The sequence below is a fragment of the Daphnia pulex genome, chromosome 1 (genome assembly GCF_021134715.1).
Source record: "Daphnia pulex isolate KAP4 chromosome 1, ASM2113471v1".
NCBI lineage: Eukaryota > Metazoa > Arthropoda > Branchiopoda > Diplostraca > Daphniidae > Daphnia > Daphnia pulex.
The window spans coordinates 5,992,675-6,020,038 of NC_060017.1; the positions used below are offsets into that span (position 1 = coordinate 5,992,675).

At 42.8% G+C, this 27,364-nt stretch overlaps 2 protein-coding genes and 1 non-coding gene across 3 annotated transcripts; all 3 read left to right on the forward strand.

Annotated features, from left to right (window-relative positions):
• Positions 1-76: 76 nt before the first annotated feature.
• Positions 77-1,692, forward strand: LOC124190872 (dnaJ homolog shv-like). The gene is made up of 5 exons (XM_046583756.1): positions 77-314; positions 401-794; positions 859-1,001; positions 1,067-1,281; positions 1,348-1,692. The coding sequence occupies exons 1-5, from the start codon at positions 256-258 to the stop codon at positions 1,608-1,610; spliced, it is 1,074 nt and encodes a 357-aa protein (XP_046439712.1). The 5' UTR covers positions 77-255; the 3' UTR covers positions 1,611-1,692.
• A 693-nt stretch (positions 1,693-2,385) lies between these two features.
• Trnal-uag lies at positions 2,386-2,465 on the forward strand. The gene has a single exon. It is a non-coding gene; the product is annotated as a tRNA-Leu (tRNA).
• Positions 2,466-3,706: 1,241 nt separating this feature from the next.
• On the forward strand, positions 3,707-27,266 carry LOC124190898 (regulator of G-protein signaling 20-like). Its single transcript, XM_046583783.1, has 5 exons — positions 3,707-5,972; positions 17,302-18,132; positions 20,174-20,260; positions 20,598-20,826; positions 23,706-27,266. Exons 2-5 carry the CDS (start codon positions 17,357-17,359, stop codon positions 23,898-23,900), a joined length of 1,287 nt encoding a protein of 428 aa, XP_046439739.1. The 5' UTR covers positions 3,707-5,972; positions 17,302-17,356; the 3' UTR covers positions 23,901-27,266.
• Positions 27,267-27,364: the final 98 nt, after the last annotated feature.

Consider the following 27,364-nt stretch of genomic DNA (forward strand, 5'->3'; position numbering starts at 1 on the left):
ACGACATGCATACCATTTCAAAACACCCTGTGGCGTCTATAGTTACGATACGTCACCAAACCCCACCGACCAATGAGCTTTTCCCACATTGAATCCAGTATTCTGCAGACGTCCTTTCCTATTTTCTGGCGCGTTGATACATTCTGAACAAGTGTAATATTTGCTGTTGTTAATTGTGGTAGTGGTCTAACCTAGGCTGTTAATTCGTGGACACTGCTTCTAACTTATAATCAAATTAAAACTTTTTTTTTCAAAATGCACTTGAAAGTGTTATTGTTATTTATTTGCCTTGGACTGGGAACCGTTTTAGCAGGGTAGGTAGCGAATCCAATTTACTTTTGTAACCGGCATTAACTTGTGACGATTTTCTAACGTGAGCATTTTTTCTTCGTTTTTACAGACGAGATTTTTATAAAATCTTGGGAATACAAAAATCAGCAAACACTAACCAAATCAAGAAAGCATACAGGAAATTAGCAAAAGAACTTCATCCTGACAGAAACAAAGAAGACCCTGAAAAAGCCAGTGCCCAGTTTCAAGACCTTGGAGCAGCCTATGAGACTCTTTCCGATCCAGAGAAGAGAGAACTTTATGATCGCTGTGGTGAAGAGTGTGTTTCAAAGGAAGGTGCAGGTGGGGGTGGAATGGATCCGTTCGCCAGTTTTTTTGGTGATTTTGGGTTTGGATTTGGGGGTAATGGTAACCAGGGTCAAAGGGAGGTTGCAAAAGGAGCAGATATTGTGATGGATCTTTTTGTTTCTCTCGAAGAACTTTACTCTGGAAACTTTGTTGAGGTAATGCTTTCATTAAAAAGTAAAGAAGAAAAGTGATTTTAAACATATATTTTACATTCTTTAGATAACACACAACAAACCTGTTCTAAAACCTGCAAAAGGTACTAGAAAGTGCAACTGCAGGCAAGAAATGGTAACCCGACAATTAGGTCCAGGAAGGTTCCAAATGATGCAGCAAGCTGTCTGTGATGAGTGCCCCAATGTCAAGTAATGGAGAAATCAAACTTAACAACGAATAGCAACTTATTATTCATGATGTTTGTATGAAACAGGCTTGTCAATGAAGAACGAGTTCTCGAAGTCGAAATCGAGCAAGGAATGACGGACGGTTTGGAGCAGAGATTTACTGCCGAAGGTGAACCACACACTGATGGAGAGCCAGGTGACCTCCGTCTACGAATTCAAACAGCTCCACATTCCACTTTTGAACGCCGAGGAGATGATTTGTATACCAATGTTACCATCTCTTTAGCGGATGCCTTGGCCGGTAAGTTGCAGCGCAGCAACGAATAATGTTTTAAATCTTGATAAATAACGGTCTATTCTGTTTTAGGTTTTGAATTAGATATTGAACACTTGGATGGACATAAAGTACATATCGTCCGTGACAAAGTGACTTGGCCAGGTGCTCGCATTCGTAAGAAGGGTGAAGGAATGCCAAATTACGAGAACAACAATCTTTTCGGCATGCTCTACGTAACATTTGACGTGCAGTTCCCGAAAGACGAACTCTCAACTGAGGTCAAGGAAAAGCTCAGGCAATTGCTGTCGCAAGATTCAATCAACAAAGTGTACAATGGCCTCAGAGGGTTTTAAAGTTCTTCGATGCATTTCGTGCATGTAAATTTTTACAATTTTTTTTTTTTTATTGAAAAAAAAAATCGCTGTGTCACTACGATCTACTTCTTGTTTCATTCTGCGACAGCCATAATTCCCGGTTTAAGTTGTATGCCACACAAGGATATAGCTCGGCACCGCATAAATTTGACATTTCTCATCGGATTTGAAATTCTCCAGAAAAACTGTAGGGGAGGCAATCTTGGGGGTCTTTTTTAAGGGTCGTACAAATGAATAGCGTTATATTCGCTGAGCAGCGGACTCATATCATATTATGGTTTTCTTAGTATACAGTTTTTTTTGCAAATACCTTTAAAAAATAATGAGACAGGATGTAGCCACCCAATAATGGAATGCAACCAATAACTGTCGTCGTTTGCATGTGGAATAAAAACGAAGAATTCTAAAAATATATTTTCTATAGGTTTGATTAGTAAATGTCAGAAAAAATAAATAAGATAACTTAAAGCATCTGCATAAAGACAGACTTAATGCAGTTCAATGGAATAAGGACAATTAGCTTCCAATTTCTTTTTCGTTTAGGCCTACAGCTACAGCCCTACACTTATTAAACTTTTCAGAAAGGATGTCCTTTTTTTTGAAAAAAACTAAGTTTTCAATCCCACCATGGCCGTCGTTTTTATTTGATCGATGGGTTTGCAAAACGTTATGTGAATGAACTCGAAAAGAAGTAAATTTTTGCTTACTTGGCCTTTCAAAGTGGTTTCTAGATACAATTGTTCGCAAAGTATACGGTAGCGTGGCCGAGCGGTCTAAGGCGCTGGTTTTAGGCACCAGTCTTTCGAGGCGTGGGTTCGAATCCCACCGCTGCCAAAAACATTTTTGTCTCCTTTTTCTATCATATTTTCAAACTAATGAGAGACATTTTTTTTCTAAAATCATTTGCAATTCAACCACGATTTATTAAAACCCCATATTTAAGTTAATGATTTTAAAATATAACATTTTTGGAGCTCTAATTTGGTCAGCTCAAAAAATGTTTGTGGTTGTAATATGTAAAATTTATGTCGTGTACAATTTTTTATTTACCTAATATGACAAAGGAGTGTGTACATCGTTTGTTTGGCTGATATAGACACGAATATGCAGATTTAATGTCGATTGAATTGGTTTTCTGGATTGCGCATGCGATCTGACATTTACGTTTCCGGAACTCGATAAGGATAATCAAAGATTAATCCAAGCTGAATAATTCAGAGTTGGTTAAGGCCACCTCGTGGATGAAAATTAACATTTATGTGTTGATTATGTTATCAACAACTTTTCGATTTGTGGCCTTTGTGACGATAACAAAAGCCCGCTAATATTTCTAATTTGCATAATGCTCTTCTGCCATTGTTAATGTTGAATCATGTTGAATCATTGATCCCTTGATTACGTGGTTAATCGGCAACAAGATGCAATTATTAGGCGGAGATTCGCTACATTTCTATTTTAGTTTTCAATCTACTAAAAAATGTTAACCTAAAACGCATAGAGATCGCGCCCAACAGTTTTAGATTTAGACTCTATAGTAAACGAAATCAAGGTCTTTGTCATCCAGCCAAACAAGTTTAGTATAAGACACACGGATCTAGACGACGACGACGACATATCCAGCGCTAGAAAGGAATTCCCATTGCGTTTATATTCTCCAAAAGCTCCCGCTCGTCTTATATTATATTGTTATGATTATTCTGACGTCACGTCGTATAATCAAACCGCAGAAGTCAAGAAATTAAAGCCAGACGATCCAGCCGGCTGATTTCGAGTGTTTCTGCCGCGCAGGACGACGAACCCGTCGGTCCCGTATACCCGTAGCATATATACGCACACTCCCCCCCCCCTCTTTCTAGTTCCGTCGTCGCAAGGAGGAAAAGAAGAAAAAAAACGAACGCAGTATTTAAAAACGTGAAAATGGAGGTGGGGGAGGAAGAGGGAGGAGCACCTCCCTTTTTTTTTTCCTTATTCTACCCCATTGGATATGGCGGGGGGGGGGGAGGGAGGGAGAGGGCGCTGGCAGCGCCACAACGGAACAACTCCCGTCTCTTCAATAAACTTGGACAGACCGAAAGGACGGCGCCACCATTGAGAGAGAGGCGGGAGCAGGAGCAGCACATCCCGAGTAACGCAGAGCAGCGTCACTCACGCGCAAAAAAAAACTCACGAGAGAAAAACAACAAAAAAAAAGGGAAAACAACGAAAACGGACGACGACGTAAGAGGAGGCCAGTCCCTCACCCCTCCCGCAAAAGTTTTTGGCTTTTTTCTTTTTTCTTTTTGGTCGTCGAGACGCACATCAGCGGCGGGCGGGTTGGAAATTATTTCAAAAAAAACGGCCAAAAACCTATTTCTTATTTCTTCACGCGGCCATTTTCGTGCAAAAAAAAATTCGTGAACCCCTCCCCATTCAAAGTGTCGAGTGTCGAAAAAAGTAAAGTGTCAAAAAAGTGCCGAGTGCGAAGGAAAATCTCCCGGAAGAGCGGAATATCTTCGTGAAACATTTCAAGAAGAAAATCAAAAGGAAAACCCGAAATCTGTTCAACAGTTTGCGTGTCGGCTGCCTGCTGTACAGCGCTCTCTAGTGCTCGTGTCCGTGGTGCTATAGTGTTGTAGTGTGTGTCTGTGTGTGTGTGTGTGTGTGTGTGTGTGTGTGTGTTTTGCGTGCGCCGGCGCAAGTCTATACAACACGCCCGTCCAGTCTCTGCGCCCGGCCGTGCTGTAACCCGAGCAACTCAATGCATCAAAGAGACGAACAGAAGAAATAGAAGCGCGGGAGGAGAGATATCCCCCCCCCCCACCACCACCACCTCCCCCTTCTGACCGCGAGGGAGCGTGAGTGCTGATTGTGTATATGCTTGTGTGAGTGCCAGCCAAAAAAGAAAAAAGAAAAAAAAGGTCTACACCCAAGTCCCGTGTTCCCGGTCTATGTGTATGTTCCAGCTCCTGCTCCTGCTGTATTACCAGCAGCAGTCGAGGGTGGCTGAGCGCATTGGGCTGACCAGCAGTAGCATCGCCATTTCGTTGTTCTCCTCCTCCTCAATGGTGTAGTTGTCGTCATCGCAGTTGATTTCTCTTCTTCTTTCTTTCTTTCTTCCTTGGGTCCACTCGTTTCACGCTGCTGCTCCTGCGGTGACAGCCAGAGCCTCTCAGACCCTTTTGTTGGATCACGAGAGAGAGTGGGGCCGCGAAACTGGCAAGCCGGCGCAGACATACAACATCTCCTCCTGCTCAGTTCTCTTCGCCAGCGATCAATACCGTCGAAGAGAAGAAGAAGAAGAAGAAGAGGAGAAAGAGGAAGGAAACCAGAAAGGAAGAGAGGGGAAGGAGAGACTCTCGGCTGCTCTAGGATCTTGGGGGAATATAGAAAAAGACCAAGCCCCAGGAGCGAGAGTATATAGTCGGAACAGACCCTATAGCGCTCCTATAGGAGACGGAGAACAAGGAGAATGAAAAGAGATTCTGTACACATTCCCTCGCAGAATAAAAGACACTAATAGGCAGCAAGAACACGAGAAGCAGTTGAAATTAGAACGAAATTCAAACAAAACGGAAAATAACGAAACAAAACTCCAACCCACAAATTCCCGGCGCCATCATTCCTCTCGCGAAAAACACACAAATTACAGCACAGAAATCGATCCATTCGTCGCACCTTCAAGTCGCTTTTCCAACTGATGGTGAAGATTGTGACGTCGAAAAAGGGAAAAAAAGAAATTGGAAAGATTCAGCAGCAGCAGCAGAGCAGTTCGTGTTGTAGGGCGAGTTCTATATCGGGCGTGTTGTTACACCACGTCGTCGTCGTTCTCTCCTTAACCGCCACCCCACCCACAGAGAGAGAGAGAGGAGGGGAAAGCCGCGTGCAGTTGGCAAAGTCATGAACATATAACATATAGTCCACCGCACGAAAAGAAATAAGCCAAACAAGACCCAGCAAGAAAATAAATAAATTCGGGGCTCATTCTCAACTGTGGGGGAGAGGATCGAGTTAATGGTTGAATCGCGTTCCTATTCCACGAATACCGCGTGAACCACCCGTTGGTAGCGACCACGTCACTTTTGATATCCCCTGGAAGTCTCAGCTGAGCGCCATCAGTTTAGTGTCGTGATCGAATCAAAGTTGTGTGATTTTGGTTTTTTTTTAAATTCAGCGCCAATCAAAGTGAATCATCGACGGCGGGAACTTTGCCGGTTCGAATTCGGGCCCAGTTGGGGATGCCATCGGTCCTCTTGATCGGCAGCAGCCGTTACTTGAGTTTTCAACCCTTCAATTCATTTGAGTATCAACGAACTGACCGACTCGAGCGATTTCATTAGGGCGCAGCACAATCAACGTCGCCAGGTGTGTATCAATGACATTTGATATTTTTTTTGTATCCTTTCCGCTTCAATTTAATATAAACAGCAAAACTGGGTATATAAGATATGTAGGTGTGCAACACGATACGGTGTTGGCCATTGCGTCATCAACGTTGCACGTGTCCCGGCGTTTTATTCGGGAAACGAACGTTTGCCGGGTGCTGGTGAAATAAAAAAATGTCCGATCGATCAGGGACAACAACCCATATAATATATGGGATAGCTCCTATTAATTATAAGTATATTAAGGTTGATTGGGTATAAACAAAAGGACTGAACAAAAAACTGAAAGAGGAGAGCTATAGTGGTTTTTTTGTTTGCTGATGGACCACTCATCGTCAATATATAGCGGCCATCTGAGGACGTTCATATAATACTTTCGCCCAGCTCTTTGTGGCCGGTTGTTGTGTGCTGCTGTACACCTGGAGCGGAGCCAAACAACAACGGCAAACGCCGACTGGATGGCCCACCATTTTCATTCTGAAACTTGGAACATAAAAGAGCAAATGAGTCCGCCACAGCAGCAGAGCTAGCGACGGCCAGAAATGCCAAAATTATATCAGAGTTCCCTTGATTAATCACGGAATTCCACGCTAGTGACGCGTTACGCAATATTAGTCCCGAATGCCTTGAGCTGCCGTTTTCCCCGAGTATAGTAGAGAATTTGTCTTTGTTTTTCGACTCGATTGTTCAGCTCGGCCGTTAAGTTCCAGATGGTGATGCGTTTAGAAACGGAGCAGCAGCAGCAGAGCCGGCAGTCACGCTAGACGTAACATTTGAACGTTGGCTGCTGCTGCCACCCACTCACTCACATAAACCACGGGAGAACTGCGTAGACGAGAGAGTCGCTCCCTTTCCTGCTTCTGCCGTGCATCACTGCTGCTGGTGTAGGTGGTGCTGTGTAGTATTGATCCTGCTGCTCCTCGGGATCGTGCAGCGGAGAGAGCCAGCAGGCGGGAGGAGATGAAGAATGTCTGTCTCTATACATTTCCACTCGATTCCTTGAAGCCGAAAGATACGAGTTTCCTGTTAAAAAATCCTTGCACTCCTGTGTAGATGATGGAACAGTGACGAGCCGAGAAAAGGACCGTCTCGTAACTTTTCGTCTTATGATTCAATCGAGAAAGAATCAACTTGAAATACAATCAAAGCCAAATGATTTCTTGTGCCATTCATCCGCAAGTCGTAACTTTCTTCTACAATAATATGCAGAGCAGCACATGCAAATGAGATGTCTATACTTTAGGCGATATTTCGTTGCGCCTGTTGTGCAGGATTGCCTTGTTTTTTTTTTCTTATCTTTACGATCTGTCAACAATTCAACTTCTCCCATACATGTATACGGAATCCCACCAATGCCCAATGGGGTTTCTGGGAGTTGCAACTTGTTATCTATTTTTCATATAGAGAAGCAGCAAGTGACCCAAATACAATATTACAGGGAATGCCAGAGTTATAACCTCTTGCATACATTTATACGTAGAGTGGGCGAATGTTCAACAACGAACACTCTCAATCAAATTCGAGACGTGGTCTAGGTCGTCCAAGTATTATTTCCAAATTGCTTCAGTAATATCGGGTCGAAACCAACAGGTTCGTGGGATGGATACTACATGTCCGGATATTCGAGATTGATTTCCGTCTTTTATTTCTACTCTTTCTCTCTGAAATGTTATACGCACATGCCGGAATGTACTAGGAGCCGAGTGGAAGAGATTCCGATTCGTATTATATTATCTACAATTACACGCATTTGGAGGACACTACCTCAATTGGGTTACACGTGTACCCTATACGCTGAATTATGTAATTCAAAGACATCAATTATACCCGGCGTAGATGCAGGTGTATAACGTGCGTGACAGTATGCACGTCTTTACTAATTTCGGAAAGAATCCAATAATCGAACTCCGATAATCAGTCGGGGAATTGTTTCGTGGAATCCCATCGACCGTGTACATTTCCCGATTAAAAATCCAACCGATGGTGTACTGCTACTCCACTATTTCTATAGGAAAAAGGCCGAAAAGAATTTATATTTTCCTGACCACTTTTCTGTATCTATTTGGACGACATTTGTAAAAAGCCAATGGGTCCCGTCCCGAGTGACGTGTCGATATAAGCGCCGGTACGTAATACACACATTGTATGTCGGTCGTGACATTTATTCTTCCCCTGCTGCTGTCGGCTTATCGATTCGCCTTCCCAATTCACGTCGTACACACACACACACACAGACACATCAAGATGAGGGCTGTTGAGTCTGTCTCGACCGCACAGAGAAATGCAGTTGGCCCTGAACTCTCTCCTGCTGGCCAGAGCAGCAGCAGCACTAAATAAGATGACAGAATGCACCAACTAATATATCTAAGCAAAACGACACATCATATACAAAACGGTCGAGCTGCATTTGTTATACACACACGGAAAGGCCAACACACACACAAGTTGGAAAGAGATTTATAGTTGCGGAATCGGGTCGACAAGATTTCAGCTGTTGGTATACGACTCTCTCTATGTGTATTTATACAAGTCTCTCCATATCGCTTATAGTTGTCCTTATATAGATTATTGGTCCCCTGCTGCTGTGTGTTATATACGCCCCGGACTGATGGAGACGACCTTAATACCAGCAGCAAAGCTTTGCAGCAGCTTTGGCCCCATCCACCCGCAAACGCGGAGGATCAATATCACGTGATGAGTTGATGACGAATGACTGTATGAGCAGCAGCAGCAGCAGTCGGTTGCACATAGACCATAAACAACCTAGTCTACACACGACCGCAAATCCCCGCCCGGGATAATAATGAAGACTCTGTATTATATATCTAAAAGACGAGAGTTGAAACGTAGTACACACAGCAGCATGGGGTGAAATGATGATGGGTGTAGTATGCATGGCGTTCTCCATACTACTCGTCGTTTGAATATAACGAACGCCATCAGCGGCAACACCCAGCCTGGGCTCACAGCACAGTTTTGCCGTGTGTGGTCTTTAGCGGTTTACATTGATGCGAGGCTTAATTGGTTGTATGGCCCTTTCACCCGTCGGAAGCCCCCGCATATTAGGCAGGTATTAATGTCCACCTTGGATACCAGCTAGGGGACTTAATCATCAGCAGGTTCTATATGGACGACTCATTTGTATAATAAATAACGAATCGGGTTTTCCAATATTTCGTATCGTGTGCTGGCTCGATTTCCATCATGGGCATGGCATATCACGACCGCACCCCAACGGTAGACCCTCGCCAACATTTTTCACCAGTGGTTTTTTTTGTTGTGCTTAGCCGCTCGACTTTTCATAATCAGCGGGAATGTAGCAGACCGTCACGCGCGGTCGCCGGTTCGTCGCCGTTTTCCCATTTTTTTGTTGTTGTTTTCTATTAGAGAAATTGGCTGGCAGATTCGTGCAGTGCCACGGTTGCCTTTTCTTGTTTGAAAATGTCGTTTCAATGTTTTTCATTTGGAGTCGTAAGTTGTCGAATGACGTGGGGGAGTCTCTGAGACTGTTTTGTTGTGCGGCAATCGTGGAATCTAAAGGTTGAAGATAATATAACGAGCAAAGTTTCTCCAGTTGACGTCTTTGCTGATGGTAATGGCGTAGGATTGGCTACCAATTAGCTGAACGTAGTCAATCTTCCTGTCTGCCATCCTGTCTCTCATCCTGTCGAAAAGAGAAAAAGAATTGAGAAAACCAAACTTGTACAGTGTACCCATGTAGATGAAATATAATTATAGCTTAGATTTAGACATGACAATCAGACGATTGACAACGTCACATTGAATGGAAAAGTAGTAAATAATCATTCGAATTTTGATTTGTAGACTTGTTTCGAAAAGTATCACGAATTAATTTTGCATACGGGACAAAGTGGCCATTTTGTTTTGTGTGAAAAAGCTCATGGACGCTTGGAAGGAAAAAAGGTGCTCCTTCCTCCCGTAGAAAATAGGGCAAGATGGCCGCCGTTTCGGCGGGGATTTTTCTGTCCCTTCCTCACGATTTTGTTTAGACCTTGATAATAACGAAAGGGAATGGTTGACTTTTATTGCGTCTACCTTTTACAAAGGGCCCGTTAAATTATTTAAAAAAGAAAAAGTAATATTTATTTATTTTTATCTCTTTATCTCCATTTTTCTCTGGTCATCCGCTCGAGCTACACAATAAATAAATCTGCGTTGATATCGAAAGGTTAATTTGATCTGGGGATTATATATATATATAAAAAGGCCTGCAGCGTATATTTCTGTGTATATGGGAGGCTATTCATCATGACAAATATCTCTCCGAATCCGCTTTTTATTATGCAGACGGTGTGATATATCCGCAATATCAAGATGGCACAATGCCATTCACGAGCCAGAAAAGTTGAATACAGTGAACGTTATGCATCCCGGGACTAATATTTATTGGCAACTTTTCAAAAAGAAGCGGGAAATAATAAAAATAAAATAAAATTTATCAGATTGTTGCCATACATCACAAATTCCCCCCTTGGCAATACTCGGCGTTTTATAATGACTAGGATGTTAGCCTTATTAAATACACAATCGCCGTATATTTAAATTTTACCGACTATTATTATTATCGATCCACACGTTTCCTTGTCACTACTAGTCCGAATCTCGGCATGGGGGGGAAAGATGGAAAGGCAATACGGAATGAAAGTGATGACAATGATCGACACAACGACAACTGCTCCTTCTGTTATTATAGTTCTTGTTGACACAAGTGCGCGCGCGTCGACTCGGTGCGAGGACATGTTGCAGCAGCCAGAGTCTGAGTGAAATAAAAAGAAATGACATGAATTATTTATGGGAGATGCATGTTTTCGATTGTGTCAATATTTTTCGCCCACTGCATGGAAAAAGAATATTATTTCCAAGTTAACCGCCAAACGGATTTTAGCTCGTCATTTTATTTGTGACGTGACACAAACCAATCCAGAAGCGAGAAAATAGAAAATAAGAAATTGCCAAAATAGAATTTTCTGAATGGTCAACGGTGATGGTCTCTTATTGGCTTGATGAATGAACGTGACGCAACGTTGTCCGCCCATAGATACAACAATCTGAGCAAGTATTAAGTAATTTTTTATTTCTTTTGATTTAGAAAATAAAACATAATTCTTCCGGTCATTATTCTCTCACCCGCAGTCTCTTAACATCATCTAAAGCTTTATTGGCTGAAATATAAGAGTCGTGGCCAACCGTTAAGTGCACACTACTGTTGTCTATAATGCACACAAGAGTCTACCCTAGTAAATACAACAACAGTATAGCGTTTGTGCCGTGCGGAGCTGCATTCGTCATCTGCATTATTCATGCTCGGTCTGGCGGATAGACATGCGGCGTAATATGGCGGTGGCCGTAAAAGAAAACTTGGGGGGCCATCTTGTTCTCGTGGGGGTGTGTGTGATGCATCACGTTGCGTATATATATATCCCGCAAAAGTCTATAGGCCTTAAACAACGCGACAATCGCACACTCCCTATATATATATAGATATAAATACACCTAGGGCCTATCGACACACACCTTACGTGTAACATCATCCGTCTACGCCAATGCAGTGCAGGAGCCGTCAGGAGCCAGGAGCCGTCTGACAGCAGCAACGACGGCAACCTATTATTATTATTACTGTACGGCTGCTGCAGATGTGTCTTGTATGTTGGAGAGTCTCCCAGGTAATAGCGACAACGAGTTTCCCTTTTCTCCTGTTTCAACGTCGAATAATGTAAGACGAATCAAAACAAGGATCATCTGTATATAGGCCTATACGTATAGACTATAGAGTCGATATCTATATATAAACCCTTGTTTGATTTCGACGGAAATGGCAGCGCGGCCAAGTCACTGGAGAGATCAGATGAAAGCGGATCATCATCATGGCGATTCGATTCATATATCTCTTGATAGACTCTATAGATCTCTCAATAATAGCTGGAATCTATAGAGTTGATGGTGATAGATTCTTTCTTAACTCTATTCTGACACTTTTTGTTGTTTCCACTCGACTGGGCCGGACGCAAATAACTTACTGACGCACGCTTGATGCTGTTTAGCGTTTAGATTGTCTCCGCTCTAGATATAAATTGGGTGGGGTGCGGAGTATAGAGGACGGACGGAATTCATAAAAAGGTGGTACAGACTAGACGTGTGGCGATATAATAAAATAGAGCGGACGTTCCATATTGATTAGGCCTATATAATCCCGATAATAGCTTGATCGAACTCTCAAGCTGAATGCCGTTGATCATCTCTTTCTTTATGCACAATATTGTGCACACGTCAACCTAGCGTAGGACACTTTTCTTTTTGCTTTATATATGCTAAGGCATATACTCATATGAAAATGAATGTAAATAGATGACTCTATATATCTATTCTGTAACACAATAGGCTTAAAGGCCCCCTGCTCTTATATATTGATCGGCGCCTACTGTTGGTGTATTATAGGCCTATACATATATATCCTTCGCCTATTTGTTTGTCTACACTTTGATATATTCTCTCTGCTGCTGCTGGTCTTATTAAAAAAGACCCAAAATAAAGTCGACTCATACGAATCAATATACAGGCATTTATTATTGCACGAAATGACGTAATCAATGTGCGCATATTTTGTGTCGTCTTATTGGGTAGGCCTATAGCAGAGGCCCATGAAAAGGAATAAAATCAATTTGATTCTTCGTATTTTTTTTTAGTTTTTTCATTTCGGTGTATAAAGACACAAACGATTGTGACTGGACTGGCGGTATACATTTTTCGGCAGCAGCACTTGGTGGTATTCTTTCCTTCATATCATAAATATGTATCCACTGCTTTTTTTCCCCCGTGTTTTTATCGTGTGTATAGAAGCGCGTCTATACTTTGGCCTCTCTCTCTCTCTCTCATATATTCGATGCGTCTATAAAAGATTTTTTTTTTCCGTCGGTCGGATGCAGCAGCAACCTCGCCGGCGTCGACGATTGATTGCCTGCAATAACCTAGCAACAGTTGCCAAGCGACTTATAACTATAAGGCTGTGCGAATAAAGCTGCATAACTTTACATTCGATCTGTTTACGCATTCAGTGCTGTGTGTGTAGATAGTGGAGAGCTCTGCTCCTACTGCTGCTACCTACTGCCTATATCTACCCATCTCTCTCAATTTTGTTGCGTATTAATGGCCGTTTCGTCGTCTTTGATAGCTCTGTCAAATTCCGGGCGTTTACAAAACCAACAACAACAAAGTACCAAACGGAGAGTGATTAAATTACCGTGAATACTACTATAGTTATATACAGGCCTTATTGTTGCACTCACGGCTATAGAGTACGTGCACTAATCGATCGACAGATCTCTCTCGACCGCGACTCATCAGTAATCGACATTATTGGCGTTTGGGCGTGTCGGATGGTGACATCGTATAGTATAGACACGACCATCATTATATTAGTGTGGCGGGATCGATCAAACGCAATGGCCGCATTTGTATTAATAGCATCTTAACAGCAACATCAGGGATCTATATATTGCAGACCCCCCCCCCCCCTAAAGTCGTTGGCAGTGTTACGCAATAATAACAATAAAGGTCGGACCGCGTCTATAATATCGAACGATCAGCACTGAAATCAAAATTAAGTTCATTGCCGGAACAGAAAATAACCGGATAAAACAATTAAAAATAAATCATCCGGAATGGAATCGACACACAACAAAGACAAATTTGAATAAAATAAAATAAAATTGTTAGCTTCCCGTCGATGCGAAAAAAACGAACGAGTTGAATATTTCAAAAGATGACATTTCCCTTTCTCGCTCTCTAATAAATTTACAGCCTATCAAGAGCAGCCATATTGTCTATATCACATGTGCATTAAATATTCCTCTACATTGGCTGCAGTTGGATTCCGCCGAAAACCTTTTATTCCCTCTCGCTCTCCAACACTTTTCTTTCTTTTCTTATATATAGGCTACCAGCAACGGCAGTTTCATTCTCTCTTTTTTTCCAACTCTATATAACACACACGCCCGAACGCCAACAGAGAAGAGTTTGTATAGACTCTGACGTCGAGTATTGATTGCTGGCTGCTACAGGAGGCTACAGGAGGTAGGAGGCAGGGAAAGGAGCGTCGCGCTCCTTTTGCGTAATAAACGCGGCGCGCACGCAAAAAAGTGGAGCGGCGGCAGAATATAACTGCGCTCGGCACGACAAGTGCTCATCCACCTGCTGCAGCTTCGTTTCGAAACTCTTATTGTACTGGGTTTCTTTTTATTGAAAGGGAACAACAAATAATCCCGTTGGTTGTTGTTTTGTTGTTGTTTGGATTGGTCGATGGGGGGAAATTGATTAATAGACAAGGCAGTTAATCGCTATAACTTTGAATAGAGTTGGCTAGATATGTCAAATATTTACTTAGACAGAGTTGGAGCTAAAGAAATGTGTAATAGGCCCTACCTGGAAGACGTAGGTAGAGAAATAGAAAGTCGAGAGATTGAATGTCGTGTAATTAAATGCCAACGAAATCTCGGTCGTAAAGTCTAAGCAATATCTAAGAGGAATATTGTATAGAAAGGAAGGTTAGAGGGGCAGTATAAGTCTATAATATAGTGAATGGGATGAAAAGGAGCTCATCAGGTGATGAGGTAGGTCAATAAAGTCTTGTCCTAGTCCTGCTGGGCAGTGTACGAAAGTCAATAGACATTTCCTCATCGCTCGCTGCTCCATGGCAAAAGGGGGAAAAACAAAATAAAGCCAATGCACGTTTCCATATCGCGGCCGGGGTCTTTTTTTCCGCTCGTGGACGGTCCTCGGACTTGATTATTGTTACCTAACTGGCGTGCTGTTCTATACCGAGTATAGACGAGTGTTTACATAAGAGCGGACTCTCTCTATACATATATATACACCGCAATTTGTATCCCGTCTATAAATAGACGCGTGACCGGAATCACGATAGACCAAACGCCAAAAATAGCTCGAGAACAATAGATAAGATTAGTATTTAGTAATATTTTTTTTCAAATATTCCCGTTCTAAAATCGTAAACGCTAATTGATATATTCTAATTAAAAGATGGACGCTGATTTTGAACGGAACAAGAGTTGGACAAATCGGATGATTGTATTTCTCTTATCGATATTTTATAATAGAACTGAGACTGCAGTCTCTCTCATCTGCTCCTATCAAAATCGATACGTGTACTGTATCTTCCTTGTATCTTTAGCAACGCCCCGATTTGGGAGTGCAACGTCGCAGTATATATATATTGATATTTATTTATAAATATAGTTCCTCTCGTCTGATATTGTGGGGTGGGGGAAAACTCCCGGCTGCTGTCACCCTGTCGCAGCCATCAAAAGCAGAAGACAAAGTCTCTATATATCCTATCTGATGTCGCCGCTGTTTTTTCTTATTTTTCCCTTTTTTCTTCTTTGTCGTTCTCATCGGCTTGTCTCTCTTCTTCTTCTACCCGAGAAACTATATCCTAGATGCTCTTTCCTCTTTCACGGCGGCATCAGCAGCGTCTATATCCACACCATCACGCCGCCCACGTCGCGCACGTGCTCGGTATTATTTAGTCCCGCGGCCTCCTCTTCCTGCTATGACTTTATTGGACGCAGCAACTCAAAAGGAAAAAAAAGAGCAGCACTATAAGGCTTTGCTTGCACTACGTACTATACGTTACACAAGTCTAGACTCCTAGCTGGATATATCTCTCTCCCCAAAACTCCTTCGGGCTGTCCAGCACACACATCTACATCTCCTATATATTAGATGATGAGGTTGTTAGCGCGTGAGGGCTATGCGTGACAAGACTATAGATATATAGTGAGATTAATATTATATATAGCCACCCGACCGAAGCAGGTCATCAGCACACTCTGGTGTGACCAAACTTTTAATACGTTGCGGCATTGACTTGTAATATGTTTGATTATTAAATTGACTCGACCTCTGCCAAATCTTTTTATATTACATCAGTTTAACTCTCTATATATGTGTACTTGATGGATTCACATATTTTTTAAATTTTTATGGAGAAAGAACTCGACTGGGGGTGTTTCCCAGACGAATTAAAAAGTTTGTTTGGGAGATATTCGACTTATTGTGCAGCATCCACATGTGTGGTGGGGACCTGGATTATAAGAGTTGGACAAACTCTTCAAAAAAACAACAAATCTAAGAGAAAAACCTCTCTCAAAGTATTATCAGCCCACGCTGGAGCAGGAATATCTCGGAATATCTAACAGACTCCAAGTTAATCCCTTTTTAATAATAGAGCTTGGGCGATAAATTTGGGGCTGGCCGCAACTTGATATCCCCGCCGGCCGTAATTATTACACGATGACATTTCTATACCAGCCATGTCATATCGTTCAAAGATTTAGTAGAAAACTAATCTTTGCAATCATTCATCTATTATGAACATTTGAATAATTAAAAAAAACCTTTCTAATAGAAACATGTCTGGCTATACACTTGACAATATTTCGGCTAATCAAAAATAAACCTATTTAACTATTACGACTATATTAAATGGCGATACTGACAGAAATCGATAAAAAAAACCTGAATTTTAAAAAAAAGCGCGCGTAATAATTGAAATTTAAAAAATAAAACTACCCAATTTAAAATTGGAGGATCGATCAAAGACCACGACGCATCAGATTGTCGAGTATATAAATCAAACTATAGGAGAGATGTCTAATAGACGGACGACGAGATAGAGACCCCCCCCCCCCCCAGAGAAATCCATTTCATTTTTTGTGGCCAACCTCCTCGCATAGCATCATCCTCTTTTGTGCAAATGACTGCAGAGTAGTACATATAGACCGGTCGTGACTTGTTATGCATGTCGGTCGGTTTTCAACGTGAGCGCCACAGCAGCAGCAGCAGCGTCATATAAATACATACATGCGCTGTCTGCCTCTCTCCGCTGATATTTCCAGCGTCGAATAATCAATAGTGGTGTCTATATAAAAAGGGAGGGGGGAGAGGGGCAGCGATTGTATGTACGGGAGTCCCGAAGGCGAGTTAGACATTTTTTTAATTTAAAAATCCCGGCACACAAAGTGGACATATGCCGTGAACTGGATTTGAACTGATGATGTTGACTACATGACATTATAGACCCCACCCAAAAAGTTATTGCCATCGTCGTCGATCGAGTAATTTGCCTTTCATGTCGGATACATGTCGTACGTGATCAATGGAATGTTGTATGCAAGTCTACAGTAGTTTCGTCCCGCGCTCACGTCATGGAATGAATGAACGATATCATTTTAATGTGTGTTTATCTTCTCTTTGGGTTGACAAATCAACAGGGCCGGAGGAGATAGAGATACAAGAAGAAGAAGAAGAGAAAAGAAGAACAAGGAAATGGAAAGTCAAGCGGACGTGAGTGGTGAGAGTTGCCGGGAACGTTTAGTCGCCACAACGGCGACGACAACAATCGTCAGTGCCGAATGCGTCACAGTGTCGAGTCTCAAGACGACAGTGGCGACACTAACCAATGCGGCGGCGGCGGCCAACCCGTCAGAATCGCCGAAGCGCCAGCATCAACTTCACCAGCCGGCGACGCCTTCATCCGCACCGTTGACGTTGGCAGGCTCGACCACCGCTGGCCAGCAGCAGCAGCCGCCCATCAACAGCAGCAGCAATTTGGCTGGCGACAGCGGAGGATTGGCGAAGAATAAAGCGGCAATCCAGCAGCAGCCGCCTCCGCCGGATTGTCTTGCGAGTGCGCCAGCGTCGCCCAAAGTCATCAACGAATTGTCACCGAAATTGGGGACCAATCAGAACAGCGTCGGCAAAGCGACGAGGAACAACGCGAGCAGCAGCAGCAGCAGCAGTGCCAATAAAGAAGCGCTGAAACAGCGAAAGTCGGCGGAAGGCAGCAGCAGTGGCAGCACCGGATCCAATCCAATCCATCACATAGCGGCATCCGGCAGCAGCAGCCCGGCTCGTCACGGGACGACTGAAGGCGGAAGTGCGGGTGTTGGTGGTGGAACGACGACCGAAACTGGCCGGAGAACGTCAACCAACGTCGCTCACACCACCACCACCGCTAACAACACGACGACGACGACCAGCACGCCCAGGAATTCGACCAAGCCCTGCTGCTTCTGCTGGTGTTGCTGCTACAGATGCACATGGTAAGGCCCCACCTATATTAATGCAACTGTATATGGCGGAGATCTATTTCTTCCCCAGCTCTTTCAAGTCTTATTGATTTGGCTCCCATCTCCCAGCATCACTGGCTCCTCTCTTTGATGTGCCATGGACCAATCCTTCTCGTCTCAACTTGTCTCTGAGCTTTCGTCATTGGTTTTCAGCCCAGTATAGAGTCTCTTATTTATTCATAACACTCTCCCTTCTTCTTCTACTTCCTTTTTACGGGCCGTCTCTTTTTGTTTTGTCTTCCCGTCGCCCTCCTTTTTTTTCCCCTGTCAATTTCGGGCTGGCTGGCTGACTGGTGATGGCCCTGGAACGTCACATCATCACATCATTGTCAAATAATCAGCTTTTCCGCCCAGCCGAGCATCCGCGCTTGATTCGGCCCCTCATTTAGACGTCGGCGTCGATTTTGTCTTTGACGCGCCACACCCCCGGCGAGGTGGTTGGCCTTTTCCTCTCTCACACCCCAAGTTCACGAAGTGGAAAACAAAACGTCAATAATATCTATCACGAAGAGAGAGAGAGAGAGAACAAATAACGAATGACAAATATATAACTACCTTATGACTTGTGTTTGACGGTTATTCCTTTCGATAGCGAAATGTTGCCTTTGATTTATTTTCTCTCTCTACTCTATTCCGCCAGCAGCAGTTGATATCTCTCGTTGGAAAATTCGAAAAATAAGCAGTTCACCAAACGACGTCATGTGGTACTTTGAGACGTCCAGGCACCAGCACACCGCCCTGGATGTTACTATAGGGGCGGAAATGATGGATGTAGGCCTTTGCGTATTTGCCCTCTGTATGTGACGCGCTCTATTGGATTGCCAAAACTGCTGTGTCTCTGTGCATGATATTATATCAAGTCAAACGGGGATGGAGCAGTTGGAGAGAGTTACAGATCATTTGTTTGTCGATCTGCTGCGCAAACAAAAATAGAAAAAGAAAAAGTCAAAGGCCGAAATTGGATCATTTTGCTCCAAATCGTTTTGGGGAGGCCGCGGAGGAATATGTAGAGAGCTGCGTCGTTAACACCATCAGCTGCAAGTGATGAGGCACAAAAGTGAGCTACAGCCCAATGGCAAGACGAACATTATCTATACTATATATATACCGAAATGGAGACCCTATTTTATTAGAACGGGTATTGTATACATAAGAGAGAGAGAGTGAAATATACAAGTCATCTGGCACTGCGTGTGTGTCGAGAACGTTATTTCATTGGCCGACCGGATGATAATAATAATACATCCGGAGAGATGAAAAGACATGGCACACCCAGCCGGACGGCAGTGAGTAGAGCCAGGCGACAGTAGAAAAGTCAACTTCAATTTTGTACTTTCTTTATTTTTAAAAAAGAATCAAAAGAACAGGATCGGGCGGAAAGTCTGACATAATGAAAGCCATTCTAGCAGGGCACTTAATTATGCGACTATAGATCAAGTAGATATTAGACTATTAGATGTCTATGTGTGTGTTTTGCTCTTGCACACTTGACTGGCTGGCCCTCTGCTCTCTTCCAACTCATTCCGGCTCGTCTGCACTGTACTCTGTATTAAGTCTAAATCCATATGGGATGGTAACGATTCGCTTTGAGCTTGGCGCACTTGAACCGACGGGAGCCCCAACCAAAAATTTAACAGGCCGCCCTTGACACACACCACAAAAACAGGACCTCTTTTGTATCATGAAAAAAACGGAGGAAATGTCAAAGAAAATAAAAACGACAAACAAGGAAACAATCAGCCGAGGCAACACCCACTTTTGATATCCAACCACATCCTGCTGCCTGAACAACAAAAGGGAAAAACGAAATCCAAATTGATATATCAAGACATATATTAAATTGTCATTTGACTTTGATTATACTTGTGCGCCCTGTGCATATGTACAACAACAAAACCTTCTCTCATTTCCATTAATTGTTATTACATAAAAGTTATTACTGATTATTTAATTCTTTTTCCTTTCTCTCTTTCGTTTAAAAAAAACAACCCAACAACAACAACAATGCACACAGCCTGTCATCGAGGAATCAAGACGAAGAGATGAGCAAATCCAAAGACATCACCAGCCGGGACTCTTGGAGCAACGATCCAGATGTGACGTGAGTACTACTATATCTCTCATCGTGAAAAACTCATTTCTTTTTTCCCATTAATTTAAACGAACGAGGCTGTTTTTTTTTTGGCCTGGGCTGCTGCTGCTGCTGCTGCCTTTATCATATTATCGACATTTCCACTTTGGTGGAAATGTTTTCCAGGCCTTATAATATTATATTTCCTTAGATCGATTGAAAATGACAGCGTTTGCTTTTTTTGCCCTCCGGCTATATTTAAAAGACAATTTTTTTTTAAATAATAAAATTCTTATTTGATTTTTATTTTTTTCCCCATTTTTCTATTGGTCAAATGACAACACGACGCCACAACTATATTATATAGGCCGAGCGTGGAAGAGATCCGGTGCTGGGGCGACTCGTTCGACCGGCTGATGAAGAGCTCGATGGGTCGGGTGGTCTTCCGCGAGTTCCTCAAGTGCGAGTACAGCGAGGAGAACATCCTCTTCTGGCTGGCCTGCGAAGATCTCAAAAAGGACAACAATCCCGATGTGGTCGAAGAGAAGGCCCGGCTCATCTACGAGGACTACATCTCCATCCTATCGCCCAAAGAGGTATGTACCCACTACGACTACACAGCATGATTCTATACATCACTTTTGACTGGACACATACACAGCAGCTTCTGTCGGCGCATATATAGAAGAGAAATGTATCTAGGCCAGTGTCCGGCAACGGTCTATAGTTTAAGTGGCCCATATAGACACGTGTGGTGGTGTCGTTTGATATTTTTCACGTTGGATTACAAATCCCATCAGTGGCGGGTCCACACGTACACGTACACACTCGCCGCGCTCTTCTTTGTCCCTCACATCAATTTCAGACGACGCCTCGAATGGACCCGACGAACTCGACGACCCTCTCAGACTCGGGTCCTTTTTCGGGTCTAAAAGCCTCTTCAGCCACACTCTCGTGCAGCTGATCGATCGCCGAGATGACCAGCAAGACCCCGGAACGGACTAATCCCTTCACACAGGCCACACGGCCGTCTCTGTCTCTACTTGCAAATGGCCGGAAGGGAAAAAGAACGCGGGCAATTTGAATCGAAAAACAAAACAAGCCTTTAACAACGACCAATCATGTGTATCCACTCAACTCAGCTGCATTATAGTTAAGAACCCTTGATAGGTTTTAGACATAGACACATTTCTCCAGGCTAATATTAGACATGGAGGGAAAAAGTCAACGCTAATGAGAATCAAAGATAATCAACCCGATCATAGACTTCGCGTGAACTGCGACAATGACGTCAATGTCAAACGAAATGCTTTTTATTTTGTTTGAGAACGAAAAAATGAGTTTGGCGTGATATTTTTCGTGATTGACGAAAAGGTCACGTTAGACCATCACGCAAGTTTAAAATTCAAAACGCTCATATGATACTTATATAATACAGCCGACGCGAGAATGAAATTGTTACGTCTGTCGCCAACGCTACGGAGAAAAGCGCTCGTATTTTTCATTCCTGTTGCCCAATTTCTTCGATTTTCTTTTTTCGTCACAAACTTTCATATTACTTTTGAGTCGTCTCGCCTATATTGTTTCTACAGTTTTTTTTTTTCCTTTTTTATGATGCCAACAGGTATCTAATCAATTTTGATCGTTTCCCTGGAATTGTTCCGATCTTTTTTATTTTTATTTTTTGATTCCGGGAGAAGAAGGAAAAAAATAAGACGAAAGATTATTCGTCTAAAAGTTATCGACGCGTAATACATCTGAATCGCTCGGTGATGATTCCGGGTGTCTGGCTGGAATTCGGCGTCGATATCGGAAGAAATATGAAATTTATGTATACAGCGATCGGAACTGCTGCAGCGCAGCAGGAGTAGAGAGAGAAAAACAAAAAAAAGTAATCAAAATGAATGAAAAGTTTCCAACTGCCTCCGCGGATGCAGGATAGAACCAAAAGAGAAAAAAACGGGCCAGACATTGTGGAGGAAGAAGGAAAAATCGATGGGCCGCGGGGCGTGGGCAACCGGGAATCCGGGAGTATAGTACCGGCATATATCCTCTCCGGCTGATGACGGCCCATTCTTCGTTGTTGTCGAACAGCCAAAAAAAAAAAGAAAAATCAAAATGGGAGGAGAGACTTTTTTATTATTGGAAGTTTCATCGGAAGCGCACAACTTTTTTCTCAAACGGAAATGGGAGCCCATGATGATGGATGAAGTGAATCGAATAGGAACTGAGACTGCGAGTGGGGTGGAAAGAAGAAATAAATAACAACAACAAAAACCAAATGACAAATGAAGTGCGCATCTTTTCGGGCTGTGTGTGCTGTGCTGGCACGGGGAGAAGAAAAAAGAAGAAGGGAAGAGATCCTAGATAATGTCGGCGAGAAAGAGGAAGTCGATGAATAATAAGAACGATCGTTTCCGGTACCTGTCACACCTAGTCGCATTGGCAGTTTGGACCGAAACAAGTTGAAAGTTAAACCGTCCGAGTCCATTGAAGAGAAGCTGATAATGTTATAAGAAACAGCAGAATTTCTAGATGGGAAAACGTCAGCACCATCTATCTGATAATGCTGGAGGGGGGCAGCTGGAATCGATTTTCGCCCTTGTGTCATTTGAGCCAGAAAATCAGCCAAGCGGGGCAATATAATTTCATCCATCCAACAGCATTACGCAGGTCCCGCGCTCTCACCAACTTCCTCCTTTTTGCCCACACCATTTCCTATATTTCTTCTTTCATTTATTTCCATCTCTCTTCTTGATCGTCATCATCATCATCATCATCGAGGGCGTGTCTATGATTCTCTTCTTTTTTATTCGTCAACTCGATTTTTCTTTTTCCCCCTTTCGGATCGGGTGTGTGTGTTTCTTCCCCCGCACACACACACACACCCCGACGCCCATCGGAACTTTGGTCGGCGTCGGTCGGCTTGGCTATGACGTCGCCATCTCGGAGGATAACTTTCAACAGTATGCGCGGAGCTGGGCAGACAGAGAAATGAAGGTATACAGCACATATACACACAGGATCGATGATCCGATTGTGCTGTTTTATTGATTTCGCCCAGCCAAAGGAAGGAAGGAAGAAAAGAAGAGGAGAGAGAGCAGCTATATAGGCTTTTCTATCAAATGGAAAACAAAAGAAAAACGACCAAGGTCTCTGCAGCAGCAGCATATATATAGGCCTCCTCCTCCTTTTTCGCCCAATAACACAAAGGCCTACAAACACAGTTTACGCAACCCTGGAAGCGCCATAGGAATTGTTTTTTAGGTTCTTTTTTTAAAAAAGACTCTCATCTCCCCTTTTGTTGTTCCTGTGCCAAAATGAAAACGCGACTCACGACGCTCCTTGCAGCGGAAAACATTCAGAAAATGACGTCATACTAAAGAGAGAGTGCTGATTGTTATGATCGATATTTGAGCGGAGAGCCTTTTAACCGAGTTTTTGACGCTTCTATTGTTTGGTTATATTTTTTCAGGTGAGCCTGGACTCGCGGGTGCGCGAAATCGTCAACCGCAACATGGTCGACCCGACGCCGCACACGTTCGACGAGGCCCAGCTGCAGATCTACACGCTGATGCATCGCGACTCGTACCCGCGCTTCGTCAATTCCACCTACTATAAGAAACTCGCCCAGCTGAGCAGCACCAGCCGGAAGGAGAGCTCCGCTTGAATTCATTCACCCAAGACCAAACAGTATAACTCCAGTCACATACAAAACCATTTCAAAACCGCCCCCTACCCCCCCCCCCCAAAACCAAAGTGAATTCGCATTTTTAAAATAATTACAAGACGAGCCGATAGATAAGGAACAAAAAACAGGAGCCGAAATCAAGCGGGAAAAAGGCTGGTCGGGTGGGCGAATGGACGACTCTAATGTTGCGGAAGAAGACGGGCGAATGATCAAACGAAGAAAAGTCTATCCATCTGAGCTGGGCTGGGCAAATAAGTAAAAAGGAGGGTTGAAGAAGAAGTGGGACGCAAAGTTTGCGTGTCCTGCCAGCAGACGACGGCGGCGGCGGTTAGGATCGACCGACGCTGCTGACGCCCGACGCCCACACCATATTAAGTTGATTTATTACACAGGAGGCAGGAGGAGGAGGAGGAAAACGTTGGGTTCATCATGTCGAGGTTGGCGGGTTGCCCGGGAGGCTATCAAAAGAGATGCGCGCGCGCGGGCGGCCTTCTACACTCAGCCCAGCGATGATCACGGCAGCAGTTCAGGCAATCGTCCAAAGGAGCCACCCCACCACCCGCTCCTTCTTCTTCTTCTTTCTCAAACCCTTCGCTTCTATCCAGCCGCTGCTCTATACACCGGAGGAGGAATAAATCCCTCGTTCCTTATTCATCTCGCCGCCGCTCCCGCTCATTTTCCAACGGTAGAAATCGAAAGAGCTGCGTGAATCACAAGACATTTTAGCGACTGGGGGGAATGAATGAAAGGCGTCGATCTTGTTATTATCACAATCTGATGTGACACGAAATAAGGAACGACGTGACAACAAAATAACTGCACACACCCCCAAAAACAAAAAAAAAATATTTCAATTAAGTTTTAATCGCTCGTTCCGCCTTTTCTGGCTCGTTACAACTAATATTATACATATTTAATATCTTCCTTTTTCTCTCATTTTTTTCTCTCTTTTTCTCTCTCTCGCTCATTCTTTTCTATCTCTTTTAAAAAGAAAAAAAAAAAAACGACACAATTAAAATTAAAAAAAGCCGCCGCCACCACACGGAAGTGACGCAACATCCTCCGCATATGCTGGCCGGAGCGGCTCGAAAGCGAAACCGCAAACTCTTTGATCTCAATTCCTTTTTCTATATTTTGATAACCAATGTTTTATACGATTGACAAAGCCAAACACACAAAGCGAACGAAACACGAAAAACTCTTGTTGTTTTTTTTTGTTGCGTCATTTAGAAAATTGAACAATTAAATCCCCTCCCACCGGAAAAATAGCAACTAGAAAAATTCTAATTAACCGGCAAACGCACACAGTATTTGACTTGATTAGAATCTGTTGAAAGTTGGGCCTCTCCTTCATTGACGTAACGATAAAGGACCGCCAATTTTCTCAGCACCCAGAAAAGGTCATCCCAATTCCTAGTCCTGTCCCCTTTAATTCATTCAACCAATCAACCAAACTGTTTGTTTTTATTTAATGTGCTATCAAATTCAACCCGAATCCCGAATTTTTTAATTTTGTACATTACATAGAAAATTGCGAGGTGCAAAAAGTCATTCCTCGAAAAAAACAAAACCATTGAGACATACAAATGGAACACGTTTGTGTGTGTGTGTGTGGGGTGTGTGTAGGCAACATGTATGAGATTAGGTTGATTTGCCTCGATCGTTGTGTGTGTGTGAATTTTGGCTCTTCTTTCCCGGGAAAAAGAAGTGAGGAATTGCACGTGACAAGTCTAAACGAACGTTGATGTCAACTGCCATCACAAACAGAACGCAACAGTGAGTGTAGAAGAGAGTATCGTCGCTATACTTGTCATTTTAGCCCCCCACCCCACGGCGCAGTGTTTTGTATTATTTGACGCAGTTCGACAGCTCACAAGTTTTTCAGTTAAGCAGTCACGCACACATCAGTCGGAATATTGCACACACAACACATGTATACGTACGATGATGGTCCACGAAATCCAACAATCAACTGCTCCGCCCCGCCACAATCCCGGGCAACTGTTTGTTTGTTTCCGTCGAACGTATATTATTATTATTCTAATATAACCAATGGAAAACTTCGTCACTCCAAATTTACAAAAACAAACAAATTTCTTTTTCGTTCACGCTTGCACTCACGCACAAAAGAAACAAAAAACACGTACAGAGACAAAAAAAAACTCCCGAAATATCTAAATTGTATGGCTTTTTTTTTCCTGAATTTTCGAAATGAATAAGAATTTATTGTGTATTATTGACGACAACAAAAAAGTTAAAAAAAAACAATAATTTATAATGAATTAAATATTAATAGGACAAAGAAAAAAAAAACAATTTTAAAATCGCTTCGATGCAGCGCGTCCTGATCGCGACAAGTCGTTGACGACTTCTCACTAATTATAGCTTCTTTATTTTTAATTTGGATTTCGATTTGACCTTTTATTTCCCCCCTCCCTTATTGTTTCTTGTTTGGAATTAAATTTTGGGTTTTTTTTTATATGCGAATGCAAATTTTACAGCCGGAATCTTTTTATTCACGTTGATACGATAGTGAATTATAATAGACGAACGAGCGCGCGTGTGTTATTGTGTATAATAAATTGTAATGTACATGAAAGGAAGAGACACACACACACAAACAATACCAAAACAACAAACAAAAACCATTTAGACGACCACGATCTGAAAGTGCTCATCCGTAGAGCGAATGTTGTTTCATTTCAATTTGACGTGAGATCCCCCATAATCTTGTAATGTTTGTTTCCTCTCTAAGATATAAATTCGTTCTCTCCTCCTCCCCCCCAGACGCACCCCTTCCGGTGCACCTGCATTTGTTTTGTTTATGTCGATTATTTGATTTTATTTTTTTGAAAAGTTCTTCACGCCATTTTGTATTTACGTTCATCAAGAGTGTTGAAGAGTTGTGTCCGTTTTCGACTTCCTTCGTCATCAACTTCTTCTTCCTCCTCCGTCATCTACTGCCCCCCCCCACCCCTAATCCAGCTCCTCCCCCCCCCTTTAAAAAAATGATTTGTATCAATGTAAACCAAGAGTTAAATTCTTGGGCAACGTGTTTTGAAAAAAAGAAAGAAAAAAAGGAAATTAAGTCTAGAAAATGTCACCTTCTTCTCGACTGTCATGTCGTTCGTGCTCTACTACACCATTTTCATCGGTTTATCCGCCCCCTTCTTTTATTCTCCTTTTTCATTCACCGTGGGTGAAAACCAAAAAAAAAAAAAAAAAAAAGTGTCTAACCTAGTCAAATGATCTTTCTCTCATTTTCGAGTGTAATACCTGTATCGCTGCTGTGTTCAACCTACTAAGAAAAGAGACAAAAACAAACAAACAAACCAACAAAACCATTTTTGACGACTTCTTTATTTCGTATTTAAATGAGACAAGTGTATTTTCATTCTTACATGTCAAACCAGAAATAACTATTCAACTCCTCATTTATCGTG

What these genes read in the sequence shown, in the direction of transcription:
- LOC124190872 (XM_046583756.1), top strand. Translation starts at nt 256, where the DNA reads ATGCACTTGAAAGTGTTATTGTTATTTATTTGCCTTGGACTGGGAACC. An exon ending in ACTCTGGAAACTTTGTTGAG is followed by an intron (nt 795 to 858) that starts GTAATGCTTTCA and finishes TACATTCTTTAG; the next exon opens with ATAACACACAACAAACCTGT. An exon ending in GATGAGTGCCCCAATGTCAA is followed by an intron (nt 1,002 to 1,066) that starts GTAATGGAGAAA and finishes TGTATGAAACAG; the next exon opens with GCTTGTCAATGAAGAACGAG.
- LOC124190898 (XM_046583783.1), top strand. Translation starts at nt 17,357, where the DNA reads ATGGAAAGTCAAGCGGACGTGAGTGGTGAGAGTTGCCGGGAACGTTTA. An exon ending in TGCTGCTACAGATGCACATG is followed by an intron (nt 18,133 to 20,173) that starts GTAAGGCCCCAC and finishes CAATGCACACAG; the next exon opens with CCTGTCATCGAGGAATCAAG. An exon ending in AGCAACGATCCAGATGTGAC is followed by an intron (nt 20,261 to 20,597) that starts GTGAGTACTACT and finishes TATATTATATAG; the next exon opens with GCCGAGCGTGGAAGAGATCC.